The sequence below is a fragment of the Notothenia rossii genome (genome assembly GCF_949606895.1).
Source record: "Notothenia rossii genome assembly, chromosome: 8".
Taxonomy (NCBI): Eukaryota; Metazoa; Chordata; class Actinopteri; order Perciformes; family Nototheniidae; genus Notothenia; species Notothenia rossii.
The window spans coordinates 2,881,722-2,895,380 of NC_136906.1; the positions used below are offsets into that span (position 1 = coordinate 2,881,722).

The following is a 13,659-nucleotide window of genomic DNA, read 5'->3' on the forward strand; positions in this document are numbered from 1 at the left end:
TGTGTGTGTGTGTGTGTGTGTGTGTGTGTGTGTGTGTGTGTGTGTGTGTGTGTGTGTGTGTGTGTGCAGCTCCATGGAAGAGCAGAAGACGACGGTCAGCATCCTGGACGATATCGGCAGCATGTTCGACGACCTCGCCGACCAACTGGACGCCATGCTGGAGTAACCATGGAAACAGACTCTGACGGCACAATCTCTCTCTCTTCCTCTCTTCATCCTCCTCTCTGATGATGATGATGATGATGGATGAAGAGAGAGACACTTTAAGAGAGAGGGTAGATAAAAAAGGACCAAAAACAAAGACTGACGTGGAGAGAGAAGAATATATAAAAAAAAAAATGGAAGAGCCTGCAATCAAACCGCGGGTGTTTCCCACTCCTGACGGCGAAACAAAAACAAAAACTAATCGAAGCACCACCTGTGTGCTGAATCATAGTCTGGTATGTGTACATTCTAAGCATGGAGAGTTTATATCTACTGAAAAAGTCCTGCATTAGCACAGTAATATATGATAATAATAATATAACGATAAATATGAAGCTCTTTGGTTTGATGTCTGTGTGGAACCTCTGGTGTTGTGACCATGTAAAAAGACACGGAGGAAAGATTTGTATCCGTGACCAAAACGAGACGATTCAGCTCCTGAGGTGTGTGTGTGACAGTGTGTGTGTGACAGTGTGTGTGTGACAGTGTGTGTGTGACAGTGTGTGTGTGACAGTGTGTGTGTGTGTGTGTGTGTGTGTGTGTGTGTGTGTGTGTGTGTGTGTGTGTGTGTGACAGTGTGTGTGTGTGTGTGTGTGTGTGTGTGTGTGTGTGTGTGTGACAGTGTGTGTGTGACAGTGTGTGTGTGTGTGTGTGTGTGTGTGTGTGTGTGTGTGTGTGTGTGTGTGTGTGTGTGTGTGTGTGTGTGTGTGTGTGTGTGTGTGTGTGTGTGTGTGTGTGTGTGTGTGTGTGTGTGTGTGTGTGTGTGTGTGTTTGAGACGGATGTGTGCTTGTGAATTGTTGGAATTTCAGGATTCAGTTTCCTGTCCTGGCTGCGGTCATACACTCTGCTCCATCCTCATTATTTCCGCCCCTCCAAATAAAAGACATTCACAGGAGAAGCACAATGCAGCCACGGGAGCCCGCACAATATGAAATCAATATGTAACGAGAGAAACTGCAGCAGGTTGTCTGAAAGAAGGCGTTAGGTGTTGGGGATAAAGTTTGGAAAGTTGTGGAGAAGGATTTAAAGGGTGCAAGGTGTTAGAAAAGGGAAGATGGAGGTCATAGAGTTATCGTTGGGTCAAATGTGAGATTTGGGCTCTGTTGTAACAAGCTGCAGAGCTCAGTTCAAATCATTCCTGATACCTGCAGACAATAAGGGCAACGCAACAAACTTCAGGTGACAAAATAAGGACATATATCATACTTAAATCCAATGACAAATTCATTATCAAACACTTTCAAGTAGGGATGCATTAATCAATTGTCAAGGTCACCAGACTACATTGATAAAGACAGTATTTTGACCTTTGGTCGGAGTCGGACAAAAAACGTTAAAGTAGGGATGCATCAATGCAACTTCTTCTCCTCTGATAATCTAATGTAATCCACCCCCGAAGACACTTTTCAAAGGGATGGTTCTTTTTTCAAGGCAACCAAACTCCATTGACAAAAACATCATTAATTCAGATGAACCAAAGTCGAACAATAAGATAAGATAAGAGGTACTTTATTGATCCCAAATAGGGAAATGTTTGCGTTGCAGCAGCATACAAAACAACTAAACAAATCATAAATGATTATTAAATTGTACAGTGTGTCCAGTTATCCAAAGAGAAGCTGCAAGAGAAGTAAAATTACAACCAAACTCCATTCACGGAAACAGTAACTTGGTGAGTGGTTAGTAGCTGGTTGGTTAAATTCACTAAAGTTGCACAATAAAGCCTTTCAAAATGACCCCCCTCGGCGGTTCTAGTGTTAAAAACAGAAATGTTGAATATAAAATGTTTTCTACCGAATTTGAATGTACTTTTTTAATTTCATTTATTATAGTATCAATATTTTTAGGAGTTATGCACGAGTGATGTTTTTAAATTAACATTTTTTAAAAATCTCATGTCCCCCTGCAGTACTCCAAGGTACCCCTAGGGGTCTGCATACCCTCATTTGAGAACTGATACCCCTCCATCAGCACACTCTCACACACAGATCTGTCACAGAGAATGAAGTAACACAGTAACCCAGGGTCATAACACCCCCAACAAATGTGCTCTAGGGGTATGATTGCATTGGGTGATCCCGGACGAGCCCCCAAAAAATGTTAGGTTACCATAGACCCGGGACGTAATATAAATCACCATCTGCACACTCTCCCACACATATCTGTCACAGAGAATGAAACACAGTAACCCATAACAACCCCCCAAAAATGTGGTCTAGGAGTATGATAGCTTTGGGTGAGAGAGACCCAAAAGATGAATCAGAATCAAGGTTTTTTACACATACAAGGAATTTGCTTTGGTATCTGGTGGTGCGAACATAAACAATGTAAACAAAATTGAAATATATAAGGATAATACAAAATAAGTATTATTAAGAAACAATTTAGCATTCAAAAAGGATGCTAAAGACAAGTATTTACACCAGATTTAAATGTACTACTAAAACTAAAATACTTAGGACAATGAGTATATACGGCAAACTACGGAGTATTATCTTATATTTTAAAGTGGAGTTGTTAGGTTTCCCTAGGCGCCGGGACATAACAGCAGTAAATCTGCAACTTTTAGAAAATAAATGCACTGTTTTTGTCAATGGAGTCTGGTGGCTTGAAGGAGAGCATTGCCATTTGTCTACTCAGTTCTTAAATCATTCCTGATACCTGCTGTTGTTGGAAATAAGGGCAAAGAGTTTCAGGATCCCCACACATATTTTGATTAAAACATTACAATTCATTTTCACCGTTAAGTAGAGATGCTTTAATGCAACTTTTTCCTTTCTGAAGATCCCAAATATAACCCTCCCCTTCAGGCACATTTTGAAGAGATAGTTACATTTTCAAGGTGGCCAGACTCCATTGACCACATGGAGAAAGAATCACCGATACATTCAGTCACCAAAGTTGAACAATAACACAAAACAACTCCTGTGTTTCATAAAATTACAGTTTTTTGTCGATGGAGTCTGGTGGCTTGGAAGAGAGTAGAGATCCTGATACAACCGGAAGCACTGCATTATACTGATACTGTCTTTAATGTGGAAAAGGTCACATCTTGCTTCCACACTGGATCCATTAAATGATCAGTTCTGATACTGCATCCCTATTTATATAATCCCCTGTATTCATTCATATAAAAAGATCCATAATATGCCCAAATCCCTGCGTGGATTACCGGGTATTTCATTAGTAAATTACAATAAACCTTCAGCGAACAATCATCCTCTGTTCATCTCCATCTCCTTCGTCCCACACCTTCCTAACCACCCACCCGTGTTGCCATGACAATCTACATCATCACCCTCACCATCCTCATCGTCACCATGGTTACTAAACAGTGTGTTGCTGTGGGACATGGGATAAACATTTTTAAAAAGGTGCTGATGGAGCGAGCGGCAGCAGAGATCTGTGAAGAGGGACGGTTTGCATTTAAAGAGGCACTTCCATAGCTGTATACTACACTACCCATAATGCAACTCAAGAGAGGTGCAGAGATGTGGTATTTCTGTGTTGGAACCTGACGGCAGCATCTCCCTGGTCCAATGGGATTTCTCCATGTGATTTTGGATTATTGCAAAAAGAATTCTCAATGTTTATGATACTTACACGTTTAGTTCAGCAGGATAATCTCCACATATTAAAACTACTTTGTGATTTCTGAAGTCAAAAAGCTAAAGCTAGGCTATAAAGGAGATAGAGCACAGTCACATGACTTCACGTCAGCACAGCTAAGCTAAAGGAGGCTAATGTTGGGCTATAAAGGAACTACAGCACGGTCACATGACTTCACGTCACCACCGCTAAGCTAAAGGTGGCTAATGTTGGGCTATAAAGGAAGTACAGCACGGTCACATGACTTCACGTCACCACCGCTAAGCTAAAGGAGGCTAATGTTGGGCTATAAAGGAACTACAGCACGGTCACATGACTTCACTTCACCACCGCTAAGCTAAAGGAGGCTAATGTTGGGCTATAAAGGAACTACAGCACGGTCACATGACTTCACGTCACCACCGCTAAGCTAAAGGTGGCTAATGTTGAGCGTAATGACATTTAGTCGTCTCATTTAGACACTTGTTAGCAACGTCGTAGAACAAAACGTTAAAATCTCTTCAACTTGTGTAAACCACAGACCTTATTTCAGGATAGCGTCAGGAAGTGCTAAATTGCTGACTCATTTCCCGGTTTTAGGATTTATATGAAGTGCCTCTTTAAATTCCTCAAACTCGCCTCGGTCCTTAAAGAAAATCCTGGTTTCGCAGCAGCAGCCACACTCCCTATATAAAATGAATTCAGAGAATAGTTGTGGTATTTAAATTATGAAAAACATAGAGATTATATATATGGATATTTGCAACAAAAAAATAAGAAATGTATTTATGATGTGTGTGTCATCCTGAAGAATATTTTTCAAAGTGAACAGATCTAATCTGAGTGTTTGCTTCTCCATGCTTAAGTGACTGAAGACTCATTGTAGGATACCATGATGGGATATTTCCAGGAAGCATTTGTGTTATTTTAATTATGATTTGATCTCTGCCTACATGTGTACGTGGGTGTGGCGATGTGTATAATACAAGCAATTCTTGTTGTTCTGTTTTATTATTTTGTATTATTTTAAATGCAATGTTTTTTCTTTGAAACATGTGCCTTGCGTTGTGATTTTGGTCTGACGACAGTACAGTGGATGGGTGTTTATAAAATATGAAGATCTCTCGCTATGTTTTTGCTTTGTTGGTTCATGGTCTAACAAAAAAAAGGTATGCTGCTCCTCGAAAATCACTATTTAGACGTGATATTTAACATAAAAACATGACATGACACAAACAACATCTCAACTGTTATTAAAGGAAGCACATTTATGAAAATACGTTTTAAAAAAAAAGATCATTATTATGAGAAACATTCATGAAATATTGACGTAGGCAATGACTATATATCTGGAGATAAAAAATGACTTAAGGCGCTTTCACACCAAGAACTTTTCCCGGGGATAGTTCCCGGAAATCTTTAGTCCCTGAACTATCTAGCAGATCGTGTTCACACCGGAATAAGTCCCTGAGGGAGGATTACGCAAATGAAGCCGCTGACGTCACTTCAATCAATCAATCAATGTTTATTCATATAGCCCAATATCACAAATGTTACATTTGTCTCAGTGGACTTCACAGTTTGTACAGAATATCAGTATGACAACACGACACCCTCTGTCCTTAGACCCTCTGTCCTTAGACCCTCACATCGTACACTTGTTCTGCTTTGGGTTTACTGGCAGGCCGCAAACAAGTTCACGGCGTATACTGCCACTCGGAGTCCCCGGCTGGAAGTCCCCGGAGTTGGGGAAGCAGCTTCTACTGAAGCCTTCGAGTAAATCGCCAGAACGCCGACACCTCCTCATCTCCACCGCTCCCATGTTTTTTTTTGTGTTGCCATTAGTTAGTCTCTCTCCGTTGGTGCGCGGGGCTAATGCTGATAATGCTAATGCTGATTATGCTAATGTCAGCAAATAAAATGGCGGCTTCACAAAAATGTTCAGTTTTACGGGGCGTGGTTTGCAATTTGCCCAGCCAATCAGAAATTGGAACCTTTCCCCCCCCATGAAAGTCACTGCTCTCTAGCAGGGGTGAAAAGGTTCGCAAAAAAAAGTTCTTGTTCCAGATCTTTTTGGTGTGAACGCAAAATCCCAGGAACTATCGGAACTATTCCTGGGAAAAGTACTCCGGTGTGAAAGCGCCTTTAGTATTACTTTAAAATGAACCCAAAGCCTATCTGGAAATAATGATTTAATAAAGTTAAATAATGAAAGACATCGCAAAGACATTACTTGCTAAGGCAAAGTAATTACCTTGTTTTATCAAAAATGTCTCAAATAATGACATTTTTGGGAATAATGACCTTATATTACAGAAATACTAATAATAATAATAATACGTGGGATGTTTAAAGCGCTTTTCCAAATGCTCAAAGATGCTCTACATAAAATCAGAACAGAAACAATAATGATTTAGGATCAGAAACAGTGACTAAGTATCCGGTAATAATGATTAAATATTTCATAAATGACTAATCTGTAAAAATGTACTTAGTATTTCTAAAAATAACGGCATCAGGAAGAAAGAAGTGTCTGAAAGGTGATGTAATTTGCCAAAAATGAGTTTTAAAACAAGATCAAATACTTTATTAATCCTAAATTGGGGAATGTTTTCAATGCAGCAGCATGTTAAACAAGTATGTAATGGTTAGTATTAAGAAATATATATACGATAAAATGACCAAAAGTATTTGGAAATAATGACCTCATTTTCAAAACCATGACTTTCTTAACGCCAAATAACTAAGCGTTGAAAAAAAAATACATATTGTTTGGAAATAATGACAAAGTATAGCAAAACAATGCCTTCATCTCTAAATGTGTTTCTTATTATGTTGAGATATTTAGTCTTTTCTAAGTAATTTCTCATAATAATAATTTACTACCTTTTTGAATTGCATTGCCAGAAATGGTCTTCCATTGTTAACTCACAGTCAGTGCCACAAGATCTCCTCTCCTCTGATTGGATGATTAGAGATTTAATTATTCCAATAGCACTTCTGATTTGGACCAGTTTTAATGCAGATTCAATAAAAACCTAGAGACAGCCGGTAAGATGAATACCAGGTAAATACTATGATGAATGTAGGTGTAATGTATATTTGAGTTTTCTCACATCTGTTCCCATCTGACTGACATTTCTCTAATTGATTTTAAATCACGTAAATCCACGACAACTTCCCCGGATCAGAGGTCAAAGGTCAGCTGTAGTTTCCTCCCTTTCCTCCGACAACACCTCTTTATAAAGTCACGTTTAACACTTCCTCTCCGTCCTCTGGTCTCAATTTGATCGTCTCTCTCGCTGAGGGAGTTTCCCTGAGGAACGTTAAAAAGGTGGAATGGTTAAAAAAACTGATAATTTTCCGTCCGAAGAAGAAGAAGCTGTTTTATTTTCCGCCTGTGCTTATCGAGAGCAGTGTGTGTGTGTGTGTGTGTGTGTGTGTGTGTGTGTGTGTGTGTGTGTGTTTGTGTGTGTGTGTGTGTGTGTAGTGACTGCATCTTATGGCCATCTGCTCTGAATAAATAAATGTTCGATACAAACTGCTTCCTGTGTACTTCACTCTTCCTCCTGCAGGGGGCAGCACCACACTGCAAGAAATCATCAGTTCATTTTTATATTTAAAAATATACTTAAAGTACCAAAAGTCAAAGCACTTCTACAATGTGTATTTTCCCATTTCAGAATCATGCTGGATTATGAATATCGAAGCTGATGATGTAGATATAATAATAATTCATGGTATTTATGTTTGTGCTTTACATTAGATGTACCAGACATGTCACATCTGGAGGTATTTAGGAGGAAGTGCCTTGCCCAAGGACACATTATATTACCATATAGAGAGGCGAAGTCCCTCCGTTTCCGGGGGACCTCCATGTGACCTTATTTCGGAAAAAGTATGTATTGAAGTCAATGAAGAGAGAAAGATTATCTTTCGATCCCGTTTGAATTGAGCCACGAATTACACATATGATGTTTGTCAATGTTAAAAAATAATTTCCATGTCAAAAAAATAAAAATGTGTGGTAAAACTGTGAAGTAACACTTTGTGTGAAACCGCTCAATGAACTACATCTCCCGTCTCGCACCACTCACCAAGACGGCCGTCACGTTGGCACATTTCACTTCTTTTTTTCAGAACGAGGCGGAAAGTATTAAAAGACGTGAAAATCACTCCAAGTCTGGGCATGTTGAGAGCTGTACATACACACAAGGGGAGTTAGTCGGTTCCTAAGAGCCAGCATGCGGGACCGGGACTCTGGGATTTGTAGTCTTTCTAGTTGCGTATCTTTCATAGTCTTATATTTTAACATTTTTACGACAAACTGTGACTTTTTTGACATGGAAATGATTTTTTAAGATTGACAAACATCATATGTGTAATTCGTGGCACAATTCAAACGGGATCGAAAGATAATCTTTCTCTCTCCATTGACTTCAATACAAACCTTTTCCGAAATTAGGTCCCATGGAGGTCACCGGAAGGGGAGGGGCTTCACCTCTCTATACTACTTTAATCTCAGAATATCCATCTCGCTTTCATTTAAATTCAAGACTTTAAAAATTGTTATTTTTATTAATATGAAATAATAAAAGTTTTTGGGTGAATATAACAAAAGGAACTCACCTTGTGATAAACCCGCAAGAGAAAAAGCATTTGAGCTCCATACTGTTTCAGAGATAATCCTTGATGTGGTTTAGAACAGGATGGTGTTTTATCACCGCAGCATTTAACTTTCTCTCCGTTACAATTCTGATCAGGCATGTTGTTATATATCTGAGACCCATAATATAAGCCTAGAAATAGCATGATAGGCGCACTTTAAATGTGTGATTCATTTGTAGTAAATATATCACTTCAATCTCAGAATATCCATTTTTTTTATTTTAACGTAAATTCAGTTTTTTTAAATGAACGTGTAATCTTATATTCGAAAACTAGACATCAATCTATCATTGGCTCGGATAGAGATAATAAATGAAATCCACCTCTTTCATTTAAATTCAAGACTGGAAATCTATTTTTAAATTAGAATCTCAAAGAATCTCAAAACCTCTTTCTCCTGTGAGTTCTGTTTCAAGGCCCTTTCTCATATTGGCCTCGCCTGCTGTTGTAAACATGCTTTTAAACATGAACCCTGTGCTGCACAATCAACTAATATACATGTTTCTTTTCATAACAAGCTAAGCTATCAGCACATGTGGGCGGCAGGGATGTGACATGGATGTACAAATAGTTATGAAACCATACGTACAGAAGAAAAAACAAGACGAGAATGTCATCACTCTGAAATGTCTTCAAATCCCACGGTGTGAAAAGCAGTCTTCACGACTCAAGCACCAAAATCAATGTTTCCCAACTGGTTTCTGATGCGTTCCCTCGGGCTGGGACGTCAACACACAGTGGGCGTTTCTTATTTCTGAAATGACTGAGATCAGCGCGTGTGAAAGTGTACAACAGTTTATTGATGATCATCACAGGCGACATGATTACACGTTTATTACAATAAATCACTGAGACAGTGAACACCTCCTTCCTCAAGGCTGCTTTAAATCAAGGCAACTGTAAAAACCTACATTTGGAGTGAATGTACATGATCCAACGCCCCCCCCCCCCTCTCTCCCTCCCAGGCATTAATAGTCTTTTATTTGTATTATTTTTAACCCAATATGGGTCCTGAAACATCCTCTGATGGCACTTTCTCTCAAGATCCTGGAGGTTAAAGGTCACACAATCAGCTGCTCGTCATGAAACAAAATCAATCTGTGGGTTTGTTAGAGATCGGGGGGGGGGGGGGGGGGGAGAAGAGGGGAGGCAGTCCTTCCTCGCTTCATACACACATATGGCACTCATTAAAACACACACTTACACAGTAACACACACACACTGCCTCCCTCCTCCCTCTCTGTGGTATTTTACACATCTGTACAACCGTTACTGGCTCTATGATGGCACTACGTCACATCTGTCTCTGTACAGACGTCACTGATAAAAGGAGTTGGTACCACTTTACAGTAACACCACCCTTATAAAGGACTCAAAGGGTTATTCATTAAGTTTTTAATTAGCTCGTAAACACTTTGTTAATCATTAAGAGCCATTTATAAACCAGTTCTTACATAGTTTTCATACATCAACACAGGCTCACTATTTAGCAAGATGACTACGCCTTATATAGGTTACTTAGCGAGAATCAACTCAACAGATACCAAGGATGCTGGCTGATGAAGAAGACGGAGTAAGCTAGGTAGCCAATATAAGGCTTAGCAGTACAGATAAATGTGGGCTCACTATTTGGCAAGCAGCCGGTGACAGTTGCCCTGTTTCTTATAAAAGCTTATCAAGGATTTATAAAGTGTTCACAACCTAATTAATAAATGAATTACAAACTATTCGTGAACCCTTTATACGGGTAGTCTTATTGTAAAGTGGTACCAAGGAGTTTATGAAAGGCTGGTTTCACAGAATCTGGGGAGAAACACCCGGAAAAAAGGGAGGAAATGTCCCAAAGGTGCAAAAGATGGGGTATTTACTGACGTGTTTTATGTGGTAGAATCAAAATCTCTTCATCACACGTCTTATTTCAGGCTAACAACGAAACACACATCCAGAAAACCATTGACCTCCAGACGGGGGGACAGGAAGTGATGAAATGCTGACTCATTCCTTGGTTTTAGGACTCATTCCTCACAAGCCTCCAGGAAGTGCTCCGGACTCTGAGGAAGATATTCCTTGTGGCCAAACGGCGGTACTACACCTCCGTATCAGTCGCTGGGCCCGGAAACACTTTTTCCCATTGACTAACATCGGGAAAGAGACGTTTGTAAATCTCAATTTTAAACTAAATAAACCACCCAGTATGAACACTTGTATAGCCCTTATTAAAAATATTCGGTCCTCAAGTTGTAAAATGTGCAAATAACGTTATTCTGAGAGTTATTTCCCTCGGCGTTATGAACGCGCATCTAACCCACGGGACCGCGCCGCCCGGCACGTTCATGTGACGTGTTCAGTCAGTACTACATGAGTTTGACCTTTACCCATAGACGCACAATAACAACGGATTATATGAATACTTTCGTGACGTTTCGCTCTCTCAAAAGTTGGGCCATTTTGTCTTCATGCGCCAATGAGCAGCTCTCATAGGAATGAACGAGGCCCCGCCTCCCACGCTGAATCCAGTTCTTATTATACATCCATGATTCCTCATAAACGCAACCTTTGTCGATGTTTCTCAGCTCTCTTTGTGTCTACTTCAAATCTCACAAGTAGTCGTATTGGCACATTGTGAGTTTAACACTAATCGAGTAGAGAAGGAAAAGTATTTGATGTACTTTTTAAAACTCTTTAACCACATAGTTCGTACTCAAGATGCAGAATATGATTACCTTTAGACTCTAAGATGGAGTGTTGAACTTTAATATAAATGACAGGACGGTGACTGTGTGCTCGCTGTGACTCCCTTATTTCTTCATGAGGAACTACTTTATTACACAACTCCTCTCTCTCTAGCTGAAGGGAAGTCCTGTGTGGTGCTCAATGACGTCTTGCTGAGGTGGAAGAAGTATTACTACTACAGTGTAGATATACTCTGTTACAATAAAAGCCCTGCATTCAAAACATTTACGGTTAAAATAAAGTAAAAAAGCATCGATATATATATCTTTAAAGTACCAGTAGTTCACTGGATTAGAATGATTGATGCCTTAATGGGTTTGTCATTTTAACTCTGCAGCTGGTAAAGGCAGGGCTAACTTTAATGACTTTATACTTCCTGGTACGTTAGCAGGTGTTTATACTTTAATTAATAATATAAACCTGATAGGTCCAAATTGCATACATACTTTCCCCTTCGCAATGTAAAGGTCTTTGTCCTGGTGCATTCTGGGATACTTAAAATATCAAAGACGTGTGTGTGTGTGTGTGTGTGTGTGTGTGTGTGTGTGTGTGTCTCCCTGTGTGTGAAACCAGCCTTTAGATAAGTGAACAGGATGCATCATCAGGACATTTCTAACAGGAAGCAGGACAGAAACGTCTCTTTCTGCCCCATAATGCACTGGTGATGAGGTCGTAGGAGGGTTGGTTTGTTTTAAAAGCAACACTTAGTAAAACGTCTCCGACGCAGCTCCGGTTTATATGGGGCTGCTGTCGGCCAATCACAATCAGAGAAGGAAGAGGAAACGATGGAAGAGAAATCGCTCAGCTGTCCGAGACGCGGACGAGACGAACAATGTTTAACACGTCCACACCTGAGAGAGAGAGAGAGAGAGAGAGAGAGAGAGAGAGAGAGATCAAAAAATACATAAAATAATTCTGTACGTATGGACCATAATCCAAATGTGACGGTGTGTGTGTACCTTAACTTGTGTGTGACGGTGTGTGTACCTTGACTTGTGTGTGACGGTGTGTGTGTGTACCTTGACGGTGTGTGTGACGGTGTGTGTACCTTGAGTTGTGTGTGACGGTGTGTGTGTACCTTGACTTGTGTGTGACGGTGTGTGTACCTTAACTTGTGTGTGACGGTGTGTGTGTACCTTGACTTGTGTGTGACGGTGTGTGTGTGTACCTTGACGGTGTGTGTGACGGTGTGTGTACCTTGAGTTGTGTGTGACGGTGTGTGTGTGTACCTTGACGGTGCTGTCCACGGCTCCGGAGAAGAGGCGTCCTCTGGAGACAGCGAGAGCCGTGACGCTGCCCTGATGTCTGAGCAGAGTCTGAGTACAGATCATGTTGTCCATGCTCCACACCTACACACACACACACACACACACACACACACACACACACACACACACACATATTTCAGTATCAGCAGGACGTACTTTCTACACAAACCAAACGTCTACCTCAAGCACAGCTTTCGTAGTGGCCACACGGCGGTACTACAACACACACACTCACCCTAAGGGAGCGGTCGTAGGAGGCGCTGAACACTTTGGTCTGGTCGGGGGTGGAGATGACGGCGAGAGCGTAGACTGTTCCCACGTGACCCGTCAGAGTCCGGACCTGCTCTTTAGACTCGATGTCCCACACCTGGACACACACACACACACACACACACACACACACACACACACACACACACACACACACACAGGTTAGAGCATAAGTCTGGTGTTGATGTGTCGAAAGACAAAGCAGTTACTGGTCGACATTTTGGTTTTGCTCAAAAGTCAGAAAAGAAGAAAGTGACATAATATGTGTATTTATTGGAGTGTGTGTGTCTGTATGTATGTATGTATGTATATATGTATGTATGTATGTATGTATGTATGTATGTATGTATGTATGTATGTATGTATGTATGTGTGTGTGTGTGTGTGTGTGTGTGTGTCCCTCACATGGATGAGGTTCTCGTAGGTGCCGCAGACGATGTGGTGGTTGGTGACGGCGATGGAGTAAACGCTGCCGCCGCTGGTCTGCAGGACGTGAACACAGTCCAGAGAGCGGATATCCCAGATCTGAAGCACAAATAAAATGCTTCCAGTCACTTTGCTTCCATTAATACATTCTCCAACAGCATGAGCCATGCTTGGACAATGAAGTTGAGGAAGTTGAACTGTGTGTGTGCACCAAGCCCCCAGGAAGTGCTCCGGACTCTGGGGAAAATATTCATAGTGTCCAAACGGCGGTTCTACAACCTCCGTATCAGCCCGTGACGTCACTGGGCCCAGAAAGACTTTCCCCCATTGACTAACATCGGGAAAGAGACGTCTGTAAATCAGCGGATATTTTTTTTTAACTAAATGAACTTCCCAGTATGAACTATGTTATAGCCCTTATTAGAATCATTCGGTCCTTAAAGTTGTAAAATGCACTAAAAGCCGAATCTAGATTTATTTTCTCTCTCCATTCATTCTAGT

The 13,659-nt window shown here is 40.7% G+C and overlaps 3 protein-coding genes across 15 annotated transcripts in view; 1 reads left to right on the forward strand and 2 right to left on the reverse strand.

The window, feature by feature from the left end:
• The window catches only part of caskin1 (CASK interacting protein 1), a 63,599-nt gene extending 58,676 nt beyond the window's left edge, over positions 1–4,923 (forward strand). For all 11 annotated transcript variants that reach the window (XM_079645729.1, XM_079645735.1, XM_079645737.1 and 8 more), the window contains one exon: positions 70–4,923. In XM_079645729.1, coding sequence (XP_079501855.1) covers positions 70–166 — 97 coding nt within the window. In that variant the 3' untranslated portion in view covers positions 167–4,923. The remainder of the gene's footprint in view (positions 1–69) is intronic.
• Positions 1–13,659, reverse strand: part of LOC307016521 (phosphoribosyl pyrophosphate synthase-associated protein 2) — a 256,144-nt gene that overhangs the window by 118,212 nt on the left and 124,273 nt on the right. The gene's annotated exons all lie outside the window — the stretch shown is intronic.
• The window catches only part of traf7 (TNF receptor-associated factor 7), a 30,948-nt gene continuing 26,532 nt past the window's right edge, over positions 9,244–13,659 (reverse strand). For all 3 annotated transcript variants that reach the window (XM_079642854.1, XM_079642852.1, XM_079642853.1), the window contains exons 19-22: positions 13,138–13,257; positions 12,698–12,829; positions 12,424–12,543; positions 9,244–12,045 (exon numbers count right to left, since the gene is read on the reverse strand). In XM_079642854.1, coding sequence (XP_079498980.1) covers positions 12,031–12,045; positions 12,424–12,543; positions 12,698–12,829; positions 13,138–13,257 — 387 coding nt within the window. In that variant the 3' untranslated portion in view covers positions 9,244–12,030. The remainder of the gene's footprint in view (positions 12,046–12,423; positions 12,544–12,697; positions 12,830–13,137; positions 13,258–13,659) is intronic.